The sequence below is a fragment of the Silurus meridionalis genome, chromosome 1, assembly GCF_014805685.1.
Source record: "Silurus meridionalis isolate SWU-2019-XX chromosome 1, ASM1480568v1, whole genome shotgun sequence".
Lineage (NCBI taxonomy): Eukaryota > Metazoa > Chordata > Actinopteri > Siluriformes > Siluridae > Silurus > Silurus meridionalis.
The window spans coordinates 31,982,813-32,009,178 of NC_060884.1; the positions used below are offsets into that span (position 1 = coordinate 31,982,813).

Sequence of the window (26,366 nt, forward strand, 5' to 3'; positions counted from 1 at the left end):
ACATCCCTCTTTACCTGCTGTTGCATCCCCTTGTACTCCTGCCTACTTTTCTCATCACTCTGTCAATTCTGTTTCTTCAACCTCTTTCTCCTTATGCTCTCCTGTACTTCCTCATTCCACCACCATGTCTCTTTGTCTTCCTTTCTATTTCCAGATGTCACACCAAGCACCTTTCTATCTCTCTTCCTTATCACTACTGCAGTAGTTTCCCAATCATCCAGCACCTCTTCACCACCACCGAGCCCCTGTCTGACCTCTTGCCTGAACCTCACACTATAGTCTTCCTCCTATAGCTTCCACCATCTTATTCTTCTTTCAGTCCTTACTCTCCTCCTCTTCTTCTTCACTTCCAAAACCATCCTACAGACCACCATGCTGTCTATCTACACTGTCACTCAGGACATTCAGCAAAAGCAACTGGATCTGTGGTGTGCTCATCTCAAAACTTTTTACCACCTCATGTCTGAGGGTTTTCATTAATTCTTAACCCCCTGAACAAAGCCTTCCATTCCCACACGTCCAGTTTCTCTAAGAAATCTATCCTTGATCTACTGTATGCATTACCACAGTTTGATCACAGACAGCTTCTTGGAGTTCATAGCTATCAGTAGTATCAGGCTGCACTGTAGCATCGCAAATGTCTCCACGTCATTTATTTCCTTTATTGACTCGTTAATGAGTTTGCCTTCATGCCTCAGAGGGTAGTTTTTGTGTGGTTTAAAATGTCACGTGCATTTACACAGATGTAAAAATACCTCGGTGTAGCAATTGTTCAAACTGTAATCTAATTAATATCATTCAATTTACATTAAATTCGCATTTATGCCTGTTATTTAAAGAAATGGTTTGTTCTTCCTTTTTCTCTCAGGGTCAGGATGGGATCAAAGGGGATCGTGGCATTGCAGGACCCACTGGCCCCTCTGGTCCTGCTGGACCACCAGGGGTTCCTGGAAACATTGGACCTCCAGGACAGGTGTGTGTATGTGTGCATTTGTGGGGTTGTGAGGGCAGAGGTTTTATCAAAATGCAGGTGTTTTCAGGTTTAATTCTTATTGTTTCATTGGGTCTATGTTGTGACTCTCTCTCTCAAACAATTTTTATGATTTCACAGGTGATATATGTTAAAGGAGCTGATATATCACCTATCCCTGGACCTCGAGGACCACCAGGACCACCTGTGAGTTACACCAGTTTACTAACCGGTTGCTTGTAAACACACTTTGATATAAATTACCTGGTTGTTTGATATGATTTTTTTTATTTATGTCTTGTTAAAAAATCTCATCGTTGAAACTCTCAACTTCTAAATTACACTCTAAAGTATTGGGACACCAGTCCAGTTCCAGCCATACGTGTTTTCGTCTCATCTTTGGAAACAGTAGCATTAAAATATTCCCTTGACTCGAACTAGGAGACCCAAACCTGTTCCAGCATGATGGTGCCCCTGTGCCCAAAGCCAGCTCCATGAAGATCTTCTTTATATGGGTTGAAGTGAAAATCTCCTGCTAAAGAGCTCAACGAAATTGAACACCATGCTGAATGAGCATATAATCTCCATAAGCACACTGATCATAAGAGCAAATGGGGACTAAATGGGGAATGAAATGTAAAAAAAAAGAAAAATGTATATTAAAGTGTGTGGGCCAAATTGCACAGGTGTATTAAAACGCCATCTTATAATATGTTATTAATGTTATTAACAAGGACAAAAATCTTTTTGGTGGATTTTTTTTTTTTCAAAGTAATATCTTTGCCTTTCAGGGACAACCTGGCATTCCAGGAGATGCAGGTACCAGGGTGAGTGGAGTCTCAGTTTCATTTGCAAGAGCCTTTCATTTCCATGTTTCACTGTGAAAAAAATCTTCACTTAATGATATTTTCTAGGGTGAAAGAGGACCACAAGGAACAAAAGGAGAACATGTATGTGCTTTAACATATGGACAAATATCTGTTCTTCACGTTTTTGTTGTATATTGTAAATTGCGTATGATGTTAAGACATTTTTCATATATTTTTATACAAATTTTGATCAGGGAGATCCAGGAGAAGATGGTTCACCTGGAAAACCAGGGACTTCAGTGGTAAGTGTTGTGTAGTGTGATATCATAAAGTCAATATCAGTATTAATGAGCACCAGAAATTCAGGGTGTTCAGTGGAGCCAGTGTCTGTATGAGGTGTTTAGATGCATCTGTAATCAGATAAAACCGGAAGTGGGCGGGGTTTATGTTTGCCAAATTAGGTCCATTAGAAGTACGTTTCAAATGCAATTCTATTTTTTTCATATATTCTATCTAGAACAAAAATTCTAAATGTAAATGGCAGTCTGCTTGTTTAACACAAACTTGTACACCGCGAGAAAACAAACGTATATTTTCTTTTTCTGTTTCAGGATGTGAAGAGAGCACTTTCTGACTTTGGCATCGAGGTACTCCGAGGTGTAACACTAAACACGACATGTGAGTTCTAACCGAGCAGGTGTGAGACATTCTCGTTTGTCTACAGATCAGAGATCTACAGGTGGTGATGGAAAAGAAAGATCTTCTGATCAGGGAAACAGATAAAGGAGCCAAAGGGGATAAAGGAGATTCAGGACCCCAAGGCCCACCTGGTGCAGATGTAAGTTGGTGAGATTGTGTGTGTATGTATGTATGTGGGGGTTGGTATATATATATATGTATATATATGATTTTGGGATGTAGTAATAGTAACTCCACTGTCATCATCGTCATGAAGTGGAGATTCCAAAGCATGACATCATCAGTACTCACACAGGTGTACACATAAGCATTGATGCTCATTCTCCATGACTCTCCATTCAGAAGCTGATTCTTAATCACACCCCCTCTGAACAATGCTGTTCATTTAAAAAAAAAAAAAGGGATGTGCTGGTTGTCTGATTGCTGTAGCGTGAGAGGAATTAAACACTACAGGATGTGTTGTTAGAGGAGAATAAACTATTGATTAGCTTCCCATAACAATATACACTGTGAGGATCAACTAAATCACACTTTATATTATCCAACCACTGAGTGTTTCTCGTCTGGTTTGTTAACGCTGCATTTGTCCTGGTGTCATTTCAAAGCAATTCAAGTAAGTATGCGAAATATCAGCATAGAGCTGCTTCAGACGGTGCGAACATTTCTTTTCTAATTCTGTTTTCCTGAACTCCTGAAGGGTGCTCGAGGGTTTCCAGGAGAGCGAGGACAAAAGGGTGATCATGGTCAAAAGGGAGAGACGGGCCCTCAGGGCCCAACAGGTCGAGCTATTGGAGAAAGAGGACCAGAGGGTCCTCCTGGACAAGCAGGTGAGCCTGGAAAACCTGGCATACCTGGAGTTCCAGGTCGAGCTGGTGAACTTGGAGAGTCTGGCAAATCAGGAGATAAGGTAGGCCCTTATTTACTCGACCTTTCAAGCTTTTTCTTTAACTTAGCTGATCTGAGTAGTACTTCAAACACCAGCCTCTGGTGTATTAGCTTGTAGCTGCTAAGGTGCATCATGAGAGGACAGTAAAGCTCCTTTGAAACAAACCGGTATCTACTAGAGATGGTAAGATTCACTGATGTGCATCGGCATAAAAATTATGGATGTGATGCATCGGATACAAGTTGGCATTGGTATCGTGATGCATCGCTTCTAACGTATTTGTAATTTATATTTGTATTATTATTGGTTGATGCGCTATACTTTTACCAAAAATTTGTGACCATTATTTTATATGTATATGTAAACTTTTTTCCCGAGCGCATTCTTTCAGCACCACTGCTGCTACGTAAATATGACGAATACGTGAATAACATTACGGAGACAGAGGCGTGTCCTGAGAGTCACATAGAATAGAGATTAACATGGCAGAGGTAGAGCTGCATCTTCCTGGAAACACAACAGTATCACAGTACAAAACATCGGTAGCTGCTGCATATGTATGTTTAATGTATTGTATCGTTGGCTATGCATCGAGATGGAGATGCACATTCCTAATATCTACAGCCTGCTTGTTTGCTCCTATGTTAATCCGTGTAGCTTTTAAATGAGCTGAAACAGCAGTTAAACACACTCAGTGTGTGTATGATCTTGCATTGTTTTTGTTGCTTGTTGCAGGTACAGTGTCCTTGGCAGTAAACATAATCTGCGCTGACTGAATGCTAATCACAAAGCGTTTTTCTTTTTTAATTTTGCACACCTGATTCAACCGAGAAGATCCAGATGATTAACTGATTAGATGTAAAACTCCAGGGATAATGCAGGACTGGAGCTACAAAATCCAATCAAATAACATTAGATGAGAGAAGATGAATAGCAGGCCATATCAATTTTGTCTTGATCTCCATTTTTACAGGGAGAGAGAGGCGAGAAGGGAGAGAAAGGCGAGACGGTGAGCATCAATGCCATTAATAGGTTTACTTAGAAAGATCTGTCTAAATATATATAGTAAACTTTACCATTTGATGTTCATCTTCAGGGTAAGCCTGGGGTAAATGGTGGAGTAGGACCTCCTGGACCTAAGGTAAATAAGGAAGGATAAAACAGTGTAGCACTTTATTGGTTTGGTCTGTTCTCCTTCAGTCATACTACATATGACAGTGATGATGATGATGATGATGATGATGATGGTGTTGTGTGGTCTAGGGTGACTCCATAGTTCAGTCTGTTCCTGGGCCACGGGGTTTGCAAGGACCACAAGGAATTAAAGGGGAGGATGGTGCTCAAGGACCTCCTGGAACTAAAGGTGAACGGGTAAGTGCTGTATGCTTACTCCGATTAGGTAGGGTTGGGGTTGTTGGGATTGAGGTTAGGGTGTGGTAAGGTAGGGTTGTGGTTGTTAGGATTAGAGTTGGGGTTAGTAGGATAGTAGGCTAGTAGGATTGGGTTTGTTGAGATTTGAGACTTTACTGATGGGAGTTGTGTGGGTGCTGGGACTAGGGTTGGGGTTCTTAGTGGTAGGGTTGGGGTTGTTGGGATTGAGGTTAGGGTGTGTGAGGGTAGGGTTGGGGTTGTTTGGATTGAGGTTAGGGTTCATGATGGTAGGGTTGGGGTTGTTGCGATTGATTTTAGGGTGTGTGAGGGTAGGGTTGGGGTTTTGGGATTGAGGTTAGGGTTTATGATGGTAGGTTTCAGGTTGTTGGGTTTGAGGTTAGGGTTTATGATGGTAGGGTTGGGGTTGTTAGGATTAGGGTTAGGATTCATGATTGTGGGGTTGGGGTTGTTGGGATTAAGGTTTGGGTTTATGATGGTAGGTTTGGGGTTGATGGGTTTGAGGTTAGGGTTTATGATGGTAGGGTTGGGGTTGATGGGATTAAGGTTAGGGTTCATGAGGGTAGGTTTGGGGTTGTTGGTATTGAGGTTAGGGTTTATGATGGTAGGTTTGGGGTTGTTGGGATTGAGGTTAGGGTTCATGAGGTAGGTTTGGGGTTGTTGGTATTGAGGTTAGGGTTCATGAGGGTAGGTTTGGGGTTGTTGGTATTGAGGTTAGGGTTTATGATGGTAGGTTTGGGGTTGTTGGGATTGGGGTTAGGGTTCATGATGGTAGGTTTGGGGTTGTTGGGATTAGGGTTAGGATTCTTGATGGTAGGTTTGAGGTTTTTAAAAATTAGGGTTGAATATCCTGAGGGTGGGGTAAAGGTTTTTGGGATTAGAATAGTTTTTACAAAGGGTAGGGTTGAAAATGTTTGGGTTACTGATGGAAAGATTGGGATTGTTGGATTAGTTATAGGGTTTGGCCTAATAGGGTTACAGTATATAAACTGAATGTAAAAAAGTGTCTATATGCTTATTTTACTTGCTTTAGTACTGAAAGTGTCTGCGTGTTTTTCTCCAACATATAGGGAGTAGCCGGTTTCCGTGGAGAGAAAGGGGAAAGAGGAGAAGTAGGAGAAAAGGGCAGAGATGGCCTCCCTGTAAGTGTCTTATTTCTCAATCCAACTCTGAGGCCAATTTTACTTCACACATTATATTGAAAGGGTTCTCTTTTTTAGGGTTTAGCTGGGGAACCTGGAAAACAGGGACAGGATGGAAAGCCGGTAAGAAAGCAGCTGTCCTTGTAACTTTGAAAATGATAATGCTTTATAGTGTATGTTTATACAGTTATTCTGAAGTACTGAGTGTTTTTGTGTTGTGGTACAGTGGTGACTGTTGTGCTGCTAAAAATAGCAAAGGCATAAATATTAGATTACTCAGTGTAACCCTCAGTATAGCGAGATGACCTGAAATTCTGAAAGCGAATCACAGAAATCTGTTCTCTTTAGGGAAATCTTAAAAGCGATGGTGTTTCAGTGCTTCCAGGACTGTAGCTTTATATAAACTTTATTATGTCTGACAGCACATGCACTTCAGACAAAAAGACTGTATATGAGGGAGGTGGTAAATCAGTGGTTAAGGCATTGGACCAGAGACATAAAGCATCACAAGTTAGAATCCCAGCTACACTAATATGCCACTGATGGGCCCTTGAGCAAGGCTCTTAACCCTCAACCACTCGGTTGTAAGTCAATCTGGATAAGGGCATCTACCGAATGCTGTAAACGTATACGAGCTGGTATCAGAAAGCTTCAAGACTAGCTTAGTTTGCAAGAAAGTATGTAATTTATCTGTTTATACACTATCACCTTCAAAATAGTCCCCTTGCAAAGTAATACAGCACTAATAGTGTTCCTGCCACTTCTGGAATGTGTCCTGGAAGTCTTCTTTTCGAAATGTGTGTCAAGCATCTTCTGCGATTCACGCTGGATCTCAGCAATGGTGTCAAAATGGCGACCTTTGAGACGAATCTTCATCTTCGGGTCCCCAGGAGCCAAATCGGGCGAGTAGGTTGTGTGCAGAAGTGAGATCATGTTTCTGGCGAGAAACTAACATGTTAGGAGTGCTCTGTGACGGGGTGTTCTAACTTGCTGTCCATGATTACATGATCACAGACGTGGTAACGAACATGGTCAGAAAAGCACCAGTTGCAAAGTTCCTGTTGTACGCAGGATGTCTTCTGGCACACTGACTTATGAAGGTCGGTGCTCCCTGTGACTGTGCATGCAGCCTTGTGCTGCCATCTGTTGGCGTGTTACAAAACTAATCTCTAAACTTTTTGATACCGCCTCGTATTGACGTATGATTAATTCTTCAAATTTTTCCAATTACAGGTAGTCCCCGGGTTACGATGGTTAGACTTATGATTTTTCAATCTCACGAGTGCAAATTGCTCTGTTTTGCCTAATTATGTATACTATAGTATACTATCCCATACTGATCACTAAGACACTTCTTTAAGACTCCTGGGAAACCTTGAGTAATCGGAACTCATCTCCATCGTAAATTGGGGGTTACCTGTGTATGTATTACAAGTAAAAGTGCTCTGGAATTTCTAAATAAATCTTTGTTGTAGATATGAAGCGTTGACCTCAGGTATGTAAAAATGGTATAATGATTACAGAATGGTGATTGAAAAAAAGCAATAAGGGCAAGTGGGTAAAGACTCACACTCATACCTGTATTTATTCCCCTCTGGAGCAGGGTTTAAAGGGCTCATCTGGTGTCCCAGGCCCACCTGTGAGTAACGTTAGCCCACCATGACAGCCCCTCGTTGGTTTGTCATTGGCTGTAGGAGCTGCACTAGGCTGCTGGAGCTCTGTGGCTGAGGCTCCACAGAACACACTGTAGAAAGTAACCAATGCAGCACTGCTATTAACAGCTCAACTTCCTGTCTCCCCACCCCTACCCCACCCCACCACTACTTATCTGTCTGTCTTCTCCTTTCCTCTCTTTATCTCACTGTCTTCTTGTCTATGATTTATCTGTCCTGTCCTTTCACTCTTCACTGGACTGTCACATCTCCTCACTTTTTTCTCTCCTATACATCCTGTCCCTCTCTTTTCTTTCATCCTCTTTCCTTTAGGGCTTGCCTGGGTTCCCAGGAGTCTTGGGCAGACCGGTAGGTTTTCTGTGGCTGTGAATGTTGGCTGCAATGCTTTATGATGGGGGATTGGGAGGGAGGAAGTGGGTGATGTCTGTGTCTGTGTGTCTGTGTGTCTTCAGTGTTGTCCAGTAGTGTCAATCTCTCAGGTGTCAAACTCAATTTCTGTATTTGTCATTTGAATATATTTGTATATGCTGATTATTGCATTCTGATTGGTCAGACAGCAGCTCTTTATTTATCCAGTTTTATACCAATATGCTTGTTGTAATATGTTATCATTTCCATGGTAACTATTTACATATTAGACAACGTTTTTCAAAAGATATAGAATTGTTGATATAAGGATTTATTTACGTTTATGGCCTTATGGGTAACAATTAGGGGTCTGGATGTGTTTTATATCTCAAGTATAATATAAAACACTGCAGTGTAGGAGAAATGTATTATCCTGATTCATGCATACACTGTATGGACAAAAGTATTGGGACACCTACATTTTCCAGCCATATGTGGTTCTTCCCCAACTGTTACCACAGAGCTGGAGGCACACTATTGGACATCTTCGGATGAGGAAGAATTCAATTTTCCCTTCACTTGATCTAGGAGACCCAAACCTGTCCCATCATGACAGTGCCCCCTGTGCAGGAAGGCAGCTCCATGAACATATGGTTTACATGGTCAAAGATGTTACATGCTGTAGAGTTTTGAGCTTAACCCTAATGAACACCTTTGGGAAGAATTGGAATCTCCACAAACTCCAAAATCTACACTCCAAAATCTAGTGGAGCATCTTCCTGGAAGAGTGGAGGTTGTTATAACAGGACTAACATGAAAAGTTTGACTTTAAAAGCTTTTTGACTTAAATGTTGAAGGGCAAATACCAATGTTATGGTCATGTCACAAACTTCTGTCCGTACAGTGTACAGAAACAGTCAGATTCGTATATGATCAGATACATCAGATCAGATACGTATACGAGTCCTCAATTATTTGTAAATCGCTTTTAACAATATTTATCATCCCATTGCAGCTTTACAGAGATAAATAGGTCATAAAGGTTTAGTGCCTTAAGGTTTATCCCTGGAGCGGTTTTCAGTGCGGTTTCACTTGTTACATATAAACCTGAGGATGCATTTCTGGATTTAGAGAGCACATCACACAAATCCTGCTGATAAGTGAACCTGCTTTGAGTTTGACACCTGTGCTTGTTTATATTAACAAGTGTGTTACAAAGTACTCACACAAATGTTATATATGTGTGTCAGTGTATATCAGTGTGTGTGTGTGTTTGTGTGTGTGTTTGTGTGTAACCCAGGCTGTATAAATGCAGTAAATGGCATATATACAGTAGAAGCATTAGAGGGTTATGTGTGCATGCATATGTGCAGTTCTGTTCTGTTTACATGTATGTGTATGTGTATGTGTATGTGTGTGTGTGTGCGGCTGAAAGCTTGTGCTTTGTGTTAGTGACATCACATGTCTGTTGCACAGGGAAACCCGGGAGAGCCAGGAATTCGAGGACCAACTGTAAGTATGAGCTTTTTTTTATTCTCATGGTTCGACCCCAGATGGACGGATCTGGAGTTGTGGAGTGCAGTTGTTTAGTTTTTGTTAAGATAATTCACCGATTCAAGTAAAGCAACTTTAAATAAGACGTTTATGGTTATTAATCATGTTATATATTATGTTATTAAATAATTTATTGCCTTAGAATGAAGTGAAAACAATTTCTAGCTTTGTAAAAAGATTGATAAATGAGGCCTGTTTTATTTGCATCGTGAGGATGTACAGTGAACTGAAGAGTAAAGGGTTTGAAATAGTAACTCACTGACACATATAAAGTGCCTGTTAAAAGTGTGGAAACACTTAGTCTTTTATGTTATTTGAGGCAAATGCATGTTTCTATGCAACAAAATAGGTCACCGTCAAAAACACAAGTATTGGAGAGTGAAAGTTGTGTGGAGTTCACAGAATGAGACATTTTTCATCTCTAACAGAAGATCTTGTGTAAGACAGAGAACAGGAGAGAAGATATGATCAGACTGCCTCACCCCCACAGTCATACATGGAGGTGGAAGCTTAGTGGTTTGGGGTTGTTTTAGAGCAGACAAAGCTGGAGACTTATTTCGGGTGAATGGAACATGGCAACCATTCCCTAATTCAGCATCATGCAATTCCGTCTGGACTGCGGCTCATTGGAACCGACTTCACCGTACAACAAGGCAGTCAGCTGAAGCGTACGTCCGAGCTCCTGTAAGCGATATTTAGAGAGCAAAAAAATCCTGTTGAACTGCTCTGAGTTGAACTGGATCACAAAGAAATCTCTAGTGAAGAACAACTTTGAAAGTTTTACTAGAGGAATAGCAAATAATTTTAGATGCAGTACACAGTAAAATGAGACATCGTTTCTCCAGGACCCTGGAGAGCTACATCACATAACATAGAGCTGCATAACAGAACACAGAGCTGATGATTAAAGTAAGTGCCCTCACCACATTAAGTGCATCATGTGCAACCGAGTGTAAACAGACAGTCCAAAGCAGATACTCGAAGCATATAATAGCACCGACCAGTAAACCTGCAGTATAATGTTATATTGTACAATATGCAAAAGAGAGAACAATAAATAAGAGTGTACTTGTAAACATAAACACAATGTTGTGCAAAAAAGCAAGAGCAGCAATTGGGAGGTGCAAAACAGCATGTAAACAGTTATAATATGATTATAATGTGGGTGGTGCTGTAGACATGGATGTGTATGAGTAGGAGAGTGAAGTTTGTGTGTGGGGGGTATGTGGAGTTGTCCACATTTGCGGGTGTAAATGTCTGTGATAGAGGGGCGAGAGACTACATTGATCTTCTCATCCGTCCTCTGTTGGTTCTTGCATGCAGTTCCCAAACCAGACAATGATGCAGCTGCTTAGGATGCTCTCAATGGTCCCTCTGTAGAACATAGTCAGGATGGGGGTGAGGGGTTGGGGGGGAGATGGGCTTTCCTTAGGCTTCTTAGAATGTAGAGATGCTGCTGGGCTTTCTTGCTGATGAAGCTCGTGTTGAATGACCAGGTGAAGTTCTGCGCCAGATGAACACCAAGGAATTTGGTGCTCTTGAGGATCTCCACTGAGGATTCATTGAATAATCAGTGGAGAACGGCCGCTCTGTGCTCTCCTAAATTCAACAACCATTTCTTTAGTTTTGTCAACATTCAGAGACAGGTTGATGGCTCAACACAAGGTTGTTGAGTCCTGCACCTCCTCGACTCGTCATTCTTGCTGATTAGGCCCACCATTGCATTGCTACACAGTCGTGAGTCAGCAGAGTGAACAGCAGTGGGCTGAGCACGCAGCCCTGAGGGGCCCCATTGTGGTGGTGCTAGAGATGTTTTTCCTGAACCGGACTGACTGAGGTCTTCCTGACTTGTAGACCTCAGTCAGTCACAATCATTTAACACAATCATCCCTTAGCAGCTGATTGTGTTGAATGCTGAACTGAAGTTTGAACAGGATTTGTACATATGTCCTTATTGTCCAGATGGGTGAGGGCCAGGTGTAGGGTCGTGGACATGGCATCATCCATGGAACGGTTTGGACAATACGCAAACTGTATGGGGTCAAGTGAGGGTGGAAGCTTGGTCTTGATGTGACTTGCATGTTCCTCTTAAAAACAAAGACTTGGTGTTTCCACTCCACACTTTTGACAACCACTATACATAATGTACACAGAGCATAATGTACATTAGACTATATATATATATATATATATATATATATATATATATATATATATATATATATATATATACTTTATTATTATGTACGTTCTGTACTTATAATCATACAAAAACAAAGATCTGATTCTGAGTCTCACTTTAGGGACCGACCGGTTTGAATGGATCTCCAGGACAACCAGGTGTGAAGGTCAGTGTACTGTATAGAAGTGTTGTTTGTTCATACCAGTGACTGACTTTAAATTTCATAATAATAATAAAAAGTGTGTGTGTGTGTGTGTGTGTGTGTGTGTGTGTGTGCGTGCAAAACCTACAGGGTGACCAAGGAGAGGCAGGAGTAGGAGTTCAAGTAAGTTTGATTATTTAATACATTTATTCCATTGAACAACAATGTGCATTGTAACAGAGTGTAACATTACAGACGGTTTGATTCAGTCATGCATTTTTATATTTTTTATACAGGGCCCCCCAGGACCACAAGGCATCCGAGGATTGCCCGGACTTACAGGCACTCCAGGAGCTATTGTAAGATCAATTTTACTTTTCAGTTAATTTCAGTTTTTCCATCTAGGGAAAGTGAGTTTGCTGCTGATAAATTTGATTAAAAATAACCACTCTGGCTGACCATCGGTTACCACTAGAGGGAGACGAATTTAAGAATTAAATTGCCTGGTCCGATCTAACAGATGCTACTGTAGCTCAAATTGCTGAAGAAGATGATGCTGTTGATGCTCGATGGGTCATAACGGTTTTAGCAGCAAAAAGGAGACCAACACAATTTTAAGCAGGGGGTCATCATGTTATGCTTGGTTAGTGTAAGTGTGAGGGGAAAAACCCACTAGCTTAACTAGATTAATCAATTATTGGTTTGGAGTCAGTTATCCATTTCAGTGCCTAGAAGATGTTCAAAGTGGCCTCCAATTTGACTGCACAGCCATTAGAGCGGTCTGTATGCAGTCAAGTGTTTCTTTCTTTGTTGTTTTTCCAACAGCATTCTGAACCCATGGTAGATCTGGTGGTCCAAGTAGTTAATCTGCTTGTCCTGGATTTATCTGCTCGTCAGAGATCCTAATTTTGAACACACTGCATATACTGCACTATATTAACTGCAGGCTTTTTCTATTTTCTATTTCTTCTTCTCATTCACACACTGATGGAACTGTAATAAATGGACATTCAGTGGCACCCAGATAAGGAAGGGTTCCTTCTTGAGTTTGGTTTCTCTGAGGTTTCTTCCTCGTACCATCTCAGATTTTCCTTGCTCTAGTCACCACTGGCTCACGCATTAGGGATAAACTTAAAAGGAATAAATTTAGAGCGCTAAAATTATTAATTTCAACTTTATAGTCTCTTTCATACTCTCTGTAAAGCTGCTTTGGGACAATGTCCTTTGTTAAACAAATCAAGCTGAATTGAATTGCAGTTGGAGGGCAGGATCTGTTGAGGAACATGGACATTGCTGCATCTTTCTCAGTTTCTGCTGGAGCTTTAAGCAAAACAATAAACCCTGCAGTCGACAGAGCAGCCCAATAAACCCAAATGAGACACAGTGTGTAACCCTACTGATTCAGCTATTCAGTTATTGACGTTTCTGGCTGTACTGTATCATAATTGATGGCTTTTGTCACATTAATGGCTGGTGTTATCTGTCATGCAGCTCTTTATAATCCGTTTTGTGTGGGATGTTGCTCCTTGAGCTGTCTCACAAAAATACTTGTTTTTCTGCAAAAACTGAGGAAGCACATGCACCATCTAGCAAGCAGTGGTGGAAGAAGTACTTGACATGTAGTATGTATATGTATAGATAAGAAGGTAAAATATGACTCTAATAAAAATGTCCCTTTAAACTTTCACGTGAGAAAAAAGTACAAAAGCTTTTGCTCTCAAATTTACTTAAGTATCCAAATCACTATGATTTATTATAACTCTAATGTTCCTATTATAATTTTTATCACAAGACTCTTCACTTAATCAACTCAGTTTACGTGTAAAGACTCGAATGTGACTCTCAGCACACTGATCTATTAATAGAATGATATTAATGACTCAAACACTGATTGATTTCTATTACAATGACCATGAACTCAAAACCTTCTTTTCAACTACTTCAAAAAAATAACACAAATAATCCCACGTGTGTTGTGGTGAGTTCATTTCATCATTTATTCCTCTTTAAATGTTCTGTTGAGCTGATGCTGAACTGTATGTTGGTGATCAGTAGATACACCAAGCACCAATCAACACGAGTTTAAACTGAGCGAGCGCTCGACCCTGATTGGTGACTACATTTTTATCCTCATTAATAAAAAGAAACGACTGATTTCATAAAATGTAGTTGAGTAAAAAGTAAAATATTTCACTTTAAAATATAGTGAAGTAAGTAAGGAAAGTACAGATACACGAAAAAAGCTACCGTAATTTCCAGACTATTAAGCGCACCCATATATAAGCCGCACCCACTGAATTTGACAAAGATTTTTATTTTGAACATAAATAAGCCGCACCTCTCTATAAGCTGCACTGTCTACACTGAAACTAATGAACTTTACACAGGCTTTATTAAAAGACAGTGTCTGTCACACAGTGTAACGGGTGAAATATGTTGTGGCTCCTTTGAGAGCAGAGCGGCATTATGGGAATAGCCTGCCGCCGCATTTTTCCGCTATTACTGCATGTGTGCAAGACCGAGGAATATGTCCTTATTATTTTCTGATGCTCATTTCTAATTTTCTTTGACTAAACTGTAACGCTGTTGCCAAGAAAAATAAAAAAGCATGAGTTTTGGAAACCTGTCTGTGCTTATATGATTTCTGTTGCAACTGGAGTTAGGGAGCTCTCCCTTCACCCAGACTCAACGCGTTACAACGGCTTGTATCTAAACAGTAGCCGACCAAGAAAGTCATTGTTCACTGTCTTCCTCCTTCCTTTCACAACAATTTCTTTCGAGTTCTTTTGGCATCGTCGTGCGATTAAAAATCACCATTGGTGAAGTTTTTTCTCCCGATGCCGTGCAGCTCAGAACACAGGTGAGGCGCGATTTTTTGTTTCCGTTCGGAAATGTTATTTGTCTAATGTTATGGGGTTCAGTTTTTTGGCTTGAAGCTTGTGAAACCGGGAAAAACCCAGGAAAAATTCATAAATTAGCCGCTTCGTTGTTTAAGCCGCGGGGTTCAAAACGTGGGAAAAAAGTAGCGGCTTATAGTCCGAAAAATACAGTACTTAAGTACAATAACAAATGACATTTACTTCCTTGGCTCTGCCTTTGGGTGCTAAACTTCTGCTCAGCTGCACAATTTCCCAATAAAGTATAAATCAGTTAATGCAAAATGACAAGATATATAGAGCCTCCATCTATACTCTGCTCAACATACACATAGGGTCGAATTGTTTAATGAAACCTTTGTGTTTTCCACTGGTGATATGAGCTGAGGGTTCCTCATGATGAGATGGTGAAGAAAAGGAATGAACCTGTCTTATGGATTTACATACATTGTAAATCGTTGCTGTATTGTATAACAGAACGAATAAAAATGCATTAGTAAACACCGTTGTTGGAAAACAAACGGTAACAGGTGGTAACAGTACGAACTTGTGTGAAATCTTAAGAACGCGTGTTTACGTGGTTGTAGGATTCATATGGAACCATCATCGTAGCCAGATGTACTGAAAAGATACTGAAATTTGATCCGATTCACAGCCGAGTCAAGCATCTAAAATTGTTTTTCTTCTAAATGTTCCTTAATATACACTATATAGACAAAAAGTATCGGGACACTTGACTTTCCCAGGTATATGTGGCTTTTCTCCAAGCAGTTACCACAAATTTGGATGTGTGAGCATGAAATTTTCCTTTCACTTGAACTATTAACCTGAAACATGTTCCAGCCATGACACAAGCTACATGAAGATGTGCTTTACATGGGTTGGAGGGGAAGATCTCATGCTATTGAGCTCCAAACCTAGTGAACACCTTTGGGATGAATGTGAATGCTGACTGCACCCCAGACCTCCTCACCTTCTCACATACATCAGTGCCAGACTTTACAACACAAATTTCCACAATCACACTCCAGAATCTAGTTGGAACATCTTGAGCAAGGCTCTTAATCCTCAACTGCTCAGTTGTAAGTCGCTCTGGATGAGGGCGTCTGCTAAATGCCCTAAATGTAAATGTGGAATCTTCAAAAAGCATGAACCAGTCTTATGATCAGGTGTCCACAAACATTTGGCTTTATTGTAAAACACACTGAATTGCAACCTGGTGCTGTTTAAGTAAACAAGTAGTGTGTATTAATCCAGCTTTTTAGTTCAAAAGAATCGATTACAAAAGGAAAGTATTGGCCTTGTGTGTGAGTGTGTGTGTGTGTGTGTGTGTGTGTGTGTGTAAGTCTTGTTAAAAAGCACTCAATGCAGAAACGGGAGACTCAGCTGTCCCATTAGAGCCAAATTATGCTTCTTTTTTTAGAAAGTGTTAATGGATTGCTGGAACATTCACTTCTGCATGTGTTCTCTCACCAGCCTCGCTTTATAACTCTATATTTAATCTTTCTTTCAAAAGGTCAATGTTTAACATGTTTCTATGGATCACCTGACAGAGTGTGGTCTCATAAATATTCCAAAGACCCCTAAAAAGTGTTCGACCAAATCCTGTAGCTGACAAATAATCAACACTGAAACGTTTTAAACTTAAATCATTATTTAGCTGATCGTCGGGCTGGAGATTAACGACGAGCCTAATGAGCTTCAATGTTTGTTAAAAAAGGTGGCAATGAAAACTAATCTTAAAGTACAGAGACGTGTGTATCGCTGAATACGCATTCAAACGTTTGTGGACACCTGAGCTTAAGATTAGTATGTGCTTTTTGAGTATCCTATTCAACATTTTGTCCCCATTCGCTGTTCTAAAAAGCTCTGCTCTTCTGGGAAGATGTTCCACTAGATTTTTTGTGAGATCCATTCAGCCACAAGGGTGTTAGTAAAGTCAGGTACTGATGTAGGTGAGGTGAGGAGGCCTGGGGTGCAGACAGTATGATAAAAAAAATCCTAAAAATGTTCAATAGTGGTGACGGCAGAGCTCTGTAGCAGGAGATCTTCCACTCCAAACAACGTAAAGCATTTCTTCATGGAGCTGGCTTTGTGCACAGGAGCATCATCATGCTGGAACAGGTTTGAGTCTCCTAGTTCAAGTGAAGAGAAGTTATAATGCTACCGCATCCAAACACGTCGTATGTACAATTGTAAGGGAAGAACCACACATGGCTGGAAAAGTCAGGTGTCCAGATACCTTTTTCCATATCGTTTGAAGCATCAGTAAGAAACAACACACCAGCACATCTCGCTGTCAGTTCAGCATTAAAAAAATCAGTGAAATGAATATAAAATCGCTTTAAGTTGTTGTTGTGTGATTTCTTATAGGGGCCTCAAGGACCTCCAGGCCTGTCAGGACAAACGGTGAGACCCAAGTAACACACACTATACAGATGATTTCACTGAAACGACATGGTCTTCCTCACACTCGATGTTGTCCACAGGGAGAAGGAGGAAAACCTGGGGTTCCTGGTAGAGATGGCGTACCTGGAAAAGAAGGAACGCCCGGCTTACCAGGAAAGCAGGCAGGAAAGCTAATTGAATTCCATATCATCTGTGTGTGTGTTGAAACTCTTTTCTGGATTACATTTTTTTTTTTCACATCTCCACAAATCTATCACAGGGAATAGCTGGACCGGTGGGACCCCCAGGGACGAAAGGCGAGCAAGGTGACAGCGGGCCACCTGGAAAAGTATGTACGAATATCTAAATGTCTAAAACACAGGCGTAGCTCTTTTATACCGATGCTACACAGGCGGCCCTGATCACACACTCGCCTGTGGGCGATCTCATGAGGATTGAAAGCGATTTCCATACCTGCAGACATCAGGTTTTCATTTTGGCCTAGAAAATGGGACGGACCTACAGTCTTGTTGCTATAGGGGTGTTCTATAAAGCATTTTGTACCACAGCACTGCCGGGTTCTAGATTCTGATTTGTCAGGAGTTTACATTCAACAGCAGTTGATGAACTGTTGAATGTTTAATGAGAAAAGCTAATGAACATTAAAGTTATGGAACATCCATACGTTTATTTCACATTTTAAGGAAGGAGTCTCCAGTGTCAGAGCTTATTTTTTTCACTTTGAAGAACATAGTGCTATAAGATAAGCAGTAACAGGAATAAAGAGTTTAAAGAAAAATAAATAAAAGGAATGTTAAACATTAAACAAGATTTTATGGACAAAAGTTTATGGACACTTGAGCATTAGATTGGTATGTTCTTGGTATGTTTTTGAACATCCAATTACACATTTAGTTTCAATTTGCAGTTATAATAAGCTCCACTCTTCTGGGAGGATGTTCCACTAGACTTCAGTGTGTTTGTGGAGATTTGTGTGCGATTCATTCGGCCACAAGGGTGTTAATAAAGTCAGGTAGTGATGTAGGTGAGGTGAGGAGGCTCCTTGGGTTCAGTCACAGTTCACATTCATCCCAATAATGTTCAGTAGGGTTGAGATCAAAGCTTCATACTAGGACACTTAAGATGTTCCACACACATCCAACCCATTAAAAGCATATCTTCATGGAGTTGGGTTTGGAAAATTCAGGTGTCCCAATACTTTTGTTTGAAAATGTTTTCAGACTAGTAGATTGATAGATTCTTTGACTATAATTTACCATAATTTCTGGACTATTAAACGCACCCATATATAAGCCGCACCCACTGAATTTGACAAAGACTTTTATTTTGAACATAAATAATCTGCACCTGTCTATAAGCCGCAGGTGTCTACACTGAAACTAATGAACTTTACACAGGCTTTAATGAAAGACAGTGTCTGTTACACGGCTTGTATCTAAACAGTAGTCACTGTTCACTGTGTTCCTCCTTCCTTTCACAACTATTTCTCTCGGGAGTTTATCTTTTGGCATCGTCGTGCGTTTAAAAATCACCATCGGTGAAGCTTTCTCCCGATGCCGTGCAGCTCAGAACACAGGTGAAGTGTGTTTTCATGCCCGGTTGTTTTCAGCGTGACGAATGATTCACATTTCCTGTAGACAGTCCGAGGGAGCGGCAGGTCAAACGTCAGAGGAACATCATCCATATTTATGATGTGGTGCGGCCCGATTCAGTGGGAGCGCATCTGATTTAATATAAAGAGTTTCATTGGTTCACCTGAACCCGTTCCGCAATTTCATTAGTCTAATGTTATGGGGCTCAGTTTTTTGGCTTGAATCTTTTGACCCGGGAAAAACCCAGAAAAAATCCATAAATTAGCCGCTTCATTGTTTAAGCAGCGGGGTTCAAAGCGTGGGAAAAAAGTAGCGGCTTATAGTCCGGAAAATACGGTAACTATTTATTTACATAGAAAGCATGTGATGTAGCGTGTATAAAGGTATGATGGGGAATTATATATAAATGAGGTGCAGTTATAGTTATTTTCAGTCTTCTGTGCCTCTTGTACGTGCAGTGAAATTCAAGTACATTGTGTATACACACCTACTTGATATCCTTATGCTCGTTATTTGTGTCCTTCTCCTGCTCTATCAAGTGCTTTCCTTTTCATGTCTCTGCTTCTCTCTGCAGTCGGTAGCCGGACCCCCTGGAGTGAAGGGTGAGCGGGTGAGTCACTGCTTACTGCTCAGGATGCGAGTCATCATCTGCATTCCACGATGGCAAAACATAATAAAGTCACAGTGACTCATAACCATTTCTGATGGTACTTATTATTTTCTTTGAATTATTAAAGGGTCCTCCTGGTGAAACATTGCCTGGAGTAGCAGGAGAAAGGGGCTCACCTGGACTGCAGGTGATTCTTACACCATAGTTTCCATTTATATTAATGTTAATGTTTATTCCAGCATCACTTGTAATACATTTTAAAAGGGATATAATGTAAAAGAAAAAGATGCATGAAGAACGGTTGTGTATCATGGTGAATGGTAGCTGTTTAATTTTATGTTAAACTTCTGATCAGAAGGTCATGGGTTAAAATCCCAGCACCACCAAGCTGCTCTTGCTGGGTCCTCGAACAAGGCCCTCAACCTCAGTTGCTCAGCTCATACATACATCAGACCGAGTTTTCATACTGGACAATAAAAGGATTTTCAGTTTGGGGATTGAATCACATTTACCAGTGGTTTATTCAGGCAGAGTTCTTAATGTGATTTCCTGTAATGTGTAAAGTAGTGTACAGTGGCTTATACTGTAGGTGTTGCGTGCAGATTTCAAAGCACTGAAATCACTGGCTGTTTGAAATCGTGTTAGTTACACGTGTTGAACTTGGACAGATTTGGTATTTTTGAATCATCGTGAATTGTTTTTTTAGGGTATTAAAGGAGATAAGGGACCAGCTGGAATCAAAGGTGACAAAGTGAGTATTAAAACCATGCATAAGCAGCCACAACACACACACACACACACACACACACACACACACAGACGCTACATTGATGATATTATGCCATCTTTTTGTCCTGTAGGGTGGAAGCGGTGACCCGGGGGAACCTGGTGAAAGTGTGAGTATCTACTTACAAACAGGTAACAATGTTCCATTCATCTGGTGTGATTTTAATTAGAGTTTTCATGTCTCATTCTTTATTATCAGGGACAAAGAGGACCACTGGGGCCAAAAGGAGCCAAAGTAGGGCCTTTTTTCTGATCCTGCTATTGAGATAGATTCTTTCTGCAGCGTTTGTTTAGTAACTTTGCTGTTTTTTTGTTTGTGTATTTTAGGGTGAAGCAGGTGTCGGTATGGTTGGTCCTCCAGGACAATCTGGACCTGCAGGCTTGAAGGTAATTAAACGTATTAACACACACACACACACACACACTCACACACACACACACACACACACACACACACACACACACTCACAAATTCTGTCTCTATCTATGTTGATGGTTTTAGATTTCATTGTGTATTAACTAGGGCTGTGGATTTAATATGCTAATTAGGGGAAAATAAGACGTAAACATTTTTAACACATTTAATGCACCAGTGGCCGCTGGGAGTCGGAGTCCGTGTCAGCCATGTTTGTTATTCACCACTTTTTCCCACTTTCTTCTGAAATTGATGCTGAAAATCTGCTGCATACGTGACCATCCTCTGTTAAATGCCAATGTTGTCACTCCTGACCCCATTCTGAAAATGTTAACAAGCACGAAGTGCCGTTTCATGTGCTGAGACTTTAACGTACAAAAAGAACAGATGCGAGAAAATAGACTTCTGCGCTTCTTTTAGTTTATTGCCGTTTCAGTTCCCTGTTCGCTTCTGTGACCTTTTTATCTTCGAGTGAAAAACCCTCATTTGTGTTTGGATACAACGCATGAAACAATTCCCTGCACTACGCCTACAGCATGAGCAAGGATTTGATGATACTAGCTAGTCTTCTAAAGTGTATAGCAGACTGTCACTGCTTATACTACATGTTGAGCCAAGGAAGCTTTTTGACACACGCACACACACACACACACACACACACACACACACACACACAAACACAAACACATGCAGCATCTAAATAATTTCAACCAGGATTAACCTTCTTCTAGGGCTGGGCGATATGTCTTAAAAAAAAAATCCCTGATTTTTTCACAAAAAATCTGATTTGCGATTTAAATCGATTTTTCCCCCCCTAAAATCAATCTGCATATGACAAAGAAAATGTTCAAAAAAACGTTTTTACTTTATTAAATAAAGTTTATTTACCCTTCTGGGATTATAACCCACTTTGTGTTAAAGTGCAATCAGAAACAACAAGCCAAAAATACAAGATGGCGGCCCTGCCTTTGTAAAATGTGAAAATAGTACGTAACATAACATAAAATGAGCAAACCTACAAAGAAAAATCTTTTATGAGTGTTTAAATGTGGAACATGATTGAAAATGCACCTGAGGTTTTGAGTGATTTTGCCTTCACTTTTCTCCAAAACTCCACAGTAAAATGAGATCAAATTGAACAGAGTAATAGACAGGGACACTGTAAATAAGAAGTATTTGAAAGATTGAGCAAACTTATAAAGAAAAATGTTTTATGAGTGTTTGAATGTGGAACATGGTTAAAAATGCAGTGATGCTTGGAGTGATTTTGCCTTCACTTTTCTTAAAAACTCCACAGTAAAATAAGTTGAAATTATAAATAAGAATATAATAGACAGCGAGATTCTAAATAAGAATTATTTGAAAGCAAATCTCTAAAAACTGTTTTATGAGTGTTTGATTGTGGTGATTCAAATGCTCTGATTTTTCTGTTTCTTAACGGAAACGCCGTTCTGAAGCGTCTTTACAGGTATTTTGACCGCTCCCACCACCCATACTGTAAGTGTACGATTAGATGCGCAACACTAAACAAAGTGCTGCTGCTTAACCGTGTATTTTCAGGATGCGTCTGCTTAACCGCAGTCTTGTGCTGCCGCTGTCTTGTTCACTTCGTAGGGCCCTACATCTCTCCCACTCGACAGCATGCCTCTGTTGGAGGTGCTGCAGTAAATTGGTGGTACTGCTACCTTTGCTTGCAACAGCCTTCAAACACACTTTGCGTCGGGGTGGTGTGTGTGTGCAGCGTCTGATGCAGCAAAACCGAACCAATTCCAAATTACAGATGACACTGTGCCTTTCTTGGGAACGAGCTCTTCTCTGCTCGCTGCCATGTTGTTTGTGTATCTCTATGGCAAACGCGCGGGGGGAGAGCTGAGTTTGTTCGAAACTATGGAAGCCCAGAGGGGAGCGTCGGCGGACATTAAAGAGAAACCCGATTTTTATTCAAACAGATCAATGTAAACTACACATTCGAGTTAATCGATAAAATCTACCTTCTTCCTTTTTTCAGATTTAGATGCTCCACCTATGACTTGATAAGAGTTTGTTCTCTGTTGTACACTTTTCTGGCGTTAAGCTTTAGAAGCTTTACGGCTTTATAATCTCACTGTAATGCAATGAGCAAAATCTAGTCACTGGATAACAGTTTGGGGAAGAACTGCATCTGGCATGTCATATAGCTTATATCAGATTTGCTGTAAATATAAACATGATCTGTGTTTTATGTCAGGGTGATTCTGGACTCCCAGGCTCTCCAGGTCCACCTGGATCTCAAGGTATATCAGGAACACCAGGACTCCCTGGCCAAAGAGGAGAAGCAGGCCAGCCAGGAAATCCAGGACCTTCAGGAGAGAGGGTTAGTGTTTACACAACGTCTGATTGGTCATTTTAAATCTCACATTTGACTGCACTGAAGGTTAAGATCTCCACTGTATTGCTAGTAAAGAAAAAGATCTGTTGCCCTCTACTACCTAGAAATTAGTGGCCAGTTTGAAGGCCTCTTTAATCAGATATGCAGCTGTACACTGGGTGTTGGTTAATGAACTATTTATAGATTTGCATTATCTGAAGTGGTTGATATTCATTTTGGATCATGTTAAAGGGACTGCAAGGCTTTGCAGGAAAAGCAGGAAACCCAGGGATTGCCGGTAATCCTGGACCGCCTGGACCTCCGGTGAGTGTCAGAAGTAGTAATGAGTTTCACAAGGTATTGATGAATATTTATATGGGTGTAAGAGATGTTTTTTATTCTTTCTTTTTTTCTTTCAATTTCCTTTTATTAGGGGAGTGCAGGTATACCTGGTCTTAAAGGGGATAAAGTAAGTGTTTTATTATATTACAACTAAAAAGTCATATGCAATTTGGTGAGTTTTTATCTGCTGAAATACCTAATTTGTGATGAATAACTCTTCTTATTTCTCTCTCTCTCTCTCTCTCAGGGTGAGGTTGCTGTTGGAGTTCCAGGACAGAGAGGAGAGAGAGGAGATCCCGGGCCTCGGGTATATTGTAGAAACCTCCCATTTATATAAGATTTTTGTTGTCATTGCACAGGCATCAATCCAGCCAACATGCAGTTACACTGATATGCCACATACACTATTATTGCCAAAAGTTTGCGGACACCTGGTCATAAGTACGGTATGTGCTTTTTGAGCGTCGCATTCCGCGTTCCAATTTGCTCTTATAATTCCTTCCACTTATCTGGCAAGATGTTCCACTAGATTTTAAAGTTTAGTTGTAAAGATTTGTGCTTATTCAGACAAATGGGTGTGAGTAAAGTCAGGTAGTGATGTAGGTGAGAAGGTGAGGAGGCCTGGGGTGCAGTCAGGGTTCACATTCATCCCGAAGGTGTTTAATAGGGTCGGAGATCTATAGCAGAACTTCCACTCAAAGCCATGCAAAGCATTTTCTTCTGGGTCTCCTAGTTCAAGTGAGGGGAAGATGTCATGCTACTGCATTTGAAGATGTACAATACACTTGTGTGCCTTCCAGTTTGTGGTAACCGCATATGGCTGGAAGAGTCAGGTGTCCCAATACTTTTGTCCATAAAGTGTATATAACATACATTTTCCAATAATATCATTGACTCACTAAAGGAATACGGTTACATTTTAGTACAGAATAAGAACGCAGACACGTTTTGCATGTAACACTGATTTGTTCCTCCAGGGAGAAGAGGGACGACCTGGAATGGACGGAGAGAGAGGCCCTCCGGTAATTACCAGTGCATTTTCAGTTCTCCTTCTGTCTACATTGCTTGTTTATCTTATTTTCTGTAGCCAGTCCGTCCCATCTATCGCACCGCTCCGGCACCAGTGTCTGTGCCTTCAGCTCTGTCTTATTGATCTTCATCACGCTGTGCCCAGAAAAAGCTCTAAAGCTTCTGTCTCTGTCACATCGCGATGACTGATCTCGCCTTCCAGATAGAGAGCTCAGTGTCTCAGTGTGTTTAAGGGAACAAGCAGCAGATTGAGGTGGATGTAACAGGATGTAACTCATATATTATCATACACACTCACTGTGTCCACTCACTGTCATAGATACTTAATACAGTGTGTATAAATTAAGCAAACACTGCAGGATTTCACCCAATCGTTTATGGGTTGCTAGTAACCTGTTTATCTTTTTCTGATCTCATGCTTGTACAAGCCATACTCAATATAATGACATTTTCCTTTATTTTTTATTAGGGCTGATAAAAATATTTAATTGCGATTAATCGCAACTTAATCACACATTTTTATCTGTTCTAAATGTACCTTAATACATTTTACGGTTTTAATACTACAGGGAGTGCAGAATTATTAGGCAAGTTGTATTTTTGAGGATTAATTTTATTTGAGGATTTAATTTGAACAACAACCATGTTCTCAATGAACACAAAAAACTCATTAATATCAAAGCTGAATATTTTTGGAAGTAGTTTTTAGTTTTAGCTATTTTAGGGGGATATCTGTGTGTGCAGGTGACTATTACTGTGCATAATTATTAGGCAACTTAACAAAAAACAAATTTATACCCATTTCAATTATTTATTTTTACCAGTGAAACCAATATAACATCTCAACATTCACAAATATACATTTCTGACATTCAAAACCAAACAAAACAAATCAGTGACCAATATAGCCACCTTTCTTTGCAAGGACACTCAAAAGCCTGCCATCCATGGATTCTGTCAGTGTTTTGATCTGTTCACCATCAACATTGCAGCAGCAACCACAGCCTCCCAGACACTGTTCAGAGAGGTGTACTGTTTTCCTCCTTGTAAATCGCACATTTGATGATGGACCACAGGTTCTCAATGGGGTTCAGATCAGGTGAACAAGGAGGCCATATCATTAGATTTTCTTCTTTTATACCCTTTCTTGCCAGCCACGCTGTGGAGTACTTGGACGTGTGTGATGGAGCATTGTCCTGCATGAAAATCATGTTTTTCTTGAAGGATGCAGACTTCTTCCTGTACCACTGCTTGAAGAAGGTGTCTTCCAGAAACTGGCAGTAGGACTGGGAGTTCAGCTTGACTCCATCCTCAACCCGAAAAGGCCCCACAAGCTCATCTTTGATGATACCAGCCCAAACCAGTACTCCACCTCCACCTTGCTGGCGCCTGAGTCGGACTGGAGCTCTCTGCCCTTTACCAATCCAGCCACGGGCCCATCCATCTGGCCCATCAAGACTCACTCTCATTTCATCAGTCCATAAAACCTTAGAAAATCAGTCTTGAGATATTTCTTGGCCCAGTCTTGACGTTTCAGCTTGTGTGTCTTGTTCAGTGGTGGTCGACTTTCTGCCTTTCTTACCTTGGCCATGTCTCTGAGTATTGCACACCTTGTGCTTTTGGGCACCCAGTGATGTTGCAGCTCTGAAATATGGCCAAACTGGTGGCAAGTGGCATCTTGGCAGCTGCACGCTTGACTTTTCTCAGTTCACGGGCAGTTATTTTGCGCCTTGGTTTTTCCACACGCTTCTTGCGACCCTGTCGACTATTTTGAATGAAACGCTTGATTGTTCGATGATCACGCTTCAGAAGCTTGGCTATTTTAAGACTGCTGCATCCCTCTGCAATATATCTCACTATTTTTGACTTTTCTGAGCCTGTCAAGTCCTTCTTTTGACCCATTTTGCCAAAGGAAAGGAAGTTGCCTAATAATTATGCACACCTGATATAGGGTGTTGATGTCATTAGACCACACCCCTTCTCATTACAGAGATGCACATCACCTAATATGCTTAATTGGTAGTAGGCTTTCCAGCCTATACAGCTTGGAGTAAGACAACATGCATAACGAGGATGATGTGGTCAAAATACTCATTTGCCTAATAATTCTGCACTCCCTGTATAATCAACATGGACATTAATTGACGTGTGCATCATGGCGGTTTT

The 26,366-nt window shown here is 40.7% G+C and overlaps 1 protein-coding gene across 2 annotated transcripts in view; it reads left to right on the forward strand.

Annotated features, from left to right (window-relative positions):
• The window catches only part of col7a1 (collagen, type VII, alpha 1), a 133,507-nt gene that overhangs the window by 87,156 nt on the left and 19,985 nt on the right, over positions 1–26,366 (forward strand). Inside the window, exons 69-100 of one of the 2 annotated variants that reach the window (XM_046848459.1) lie at positions 869–973; positions 1,112–1,177; positions 1,762–1,797; positions 1,885–1,920; positions 2,034–2,081; positions 2,391–2,426; positions 2,504–2,617; positions 3,176–3,385; positions 4,338–4,373; positions 4,461–4,505; positions 4,628–4,735; positions 5,824–5,895; positions 5,974–6,018; positions 7,499–7,534; positions 9,393–9,428; positions 11,774–11,818; positions 11,945–11,977; positions 12,091–12,153; positions 17,044–17,079; positions 17,160–17,240; positions 17,339–17,407; positions 19,246–19,281; positions 19,409–19,468; positions 19,988–20,032; positions 20,142–20,177; positions 20,267–20,302; positions 20,395–20,454; positions 22,710–22,835; positions 23,082–23,153; positions 23,263–23,298; positions 23,419–23,478; positions 24,149–24,193. In XM_046848459.1, the coding sequence (XP_046704415.1) occupies positions 869–973; positions 1,112–1,177; positions 1,762–1,797; positions 1,885–1,920; positions 2,034–2,081; positions 2,391–2,426; positions 2,504–2,617; positions 3,176–3,385; positions 4,338–4,373; positions 4,461–4,505; positions 4,628–4,735; positions 5,824–5,895; positions 5,974–6,018; positions 7,499–7,534; positions 9,393–9,428; positions 11,774–11,818; positions 11,945–11,977; positions 12,091–12,153; positions 17,044–17,079; positions 17,160–17,240; positions 17,339–17,407; positions 19,246–19,281; positions 19,409–19,468; positions 19,988–20,032; positions 20,142–20,177; positions 20,267–20,302; positions 20,395–20,454; positions 22,710–22,835; positions 23,082–23,153; positions 23,263–23,298; positions 23,419–23,478; positions 24,149–24,193 (1,968 nt within the window). Of the gene's footprint in view, positions 1–868; positions 974–1,111; positions 1,178–1,761; positions 1,798–1,884; positions 1,921–2,033; positions 2,082–2,390; positions 2,427–2,503; positions 2,618–3,175; positions 3,386–4,337; positions 4,374–4,460; positions 4,506–4,627; positions 4,736–5,823; positions 5,896–5,973; positions 6,019–7,498; positions 7,535–7,880; positions 7,917–9,392; positions 9,429–11,773; positions 11,819–11,944; positions 11,978–12,090; positions 12,154–17,043; positions 17,080–17,159; positions 17,241–17,338; positions 17,408–19,245; positions 19,282–19,408; positions 19,469–19,987; positions 20,033–20,141; positions 20,178–20,266; positions 20,303–20,394; positions 20,455–22,709; positions 22,836–23,081; positions 23,154–23,262; positions 23,299–23,418; positions 23,479–24,148; positions 24,194–26,366 lie in introns of both variants that reach the window. The other variant, XM_046848451.1, reaches the window with a different exon arrangement.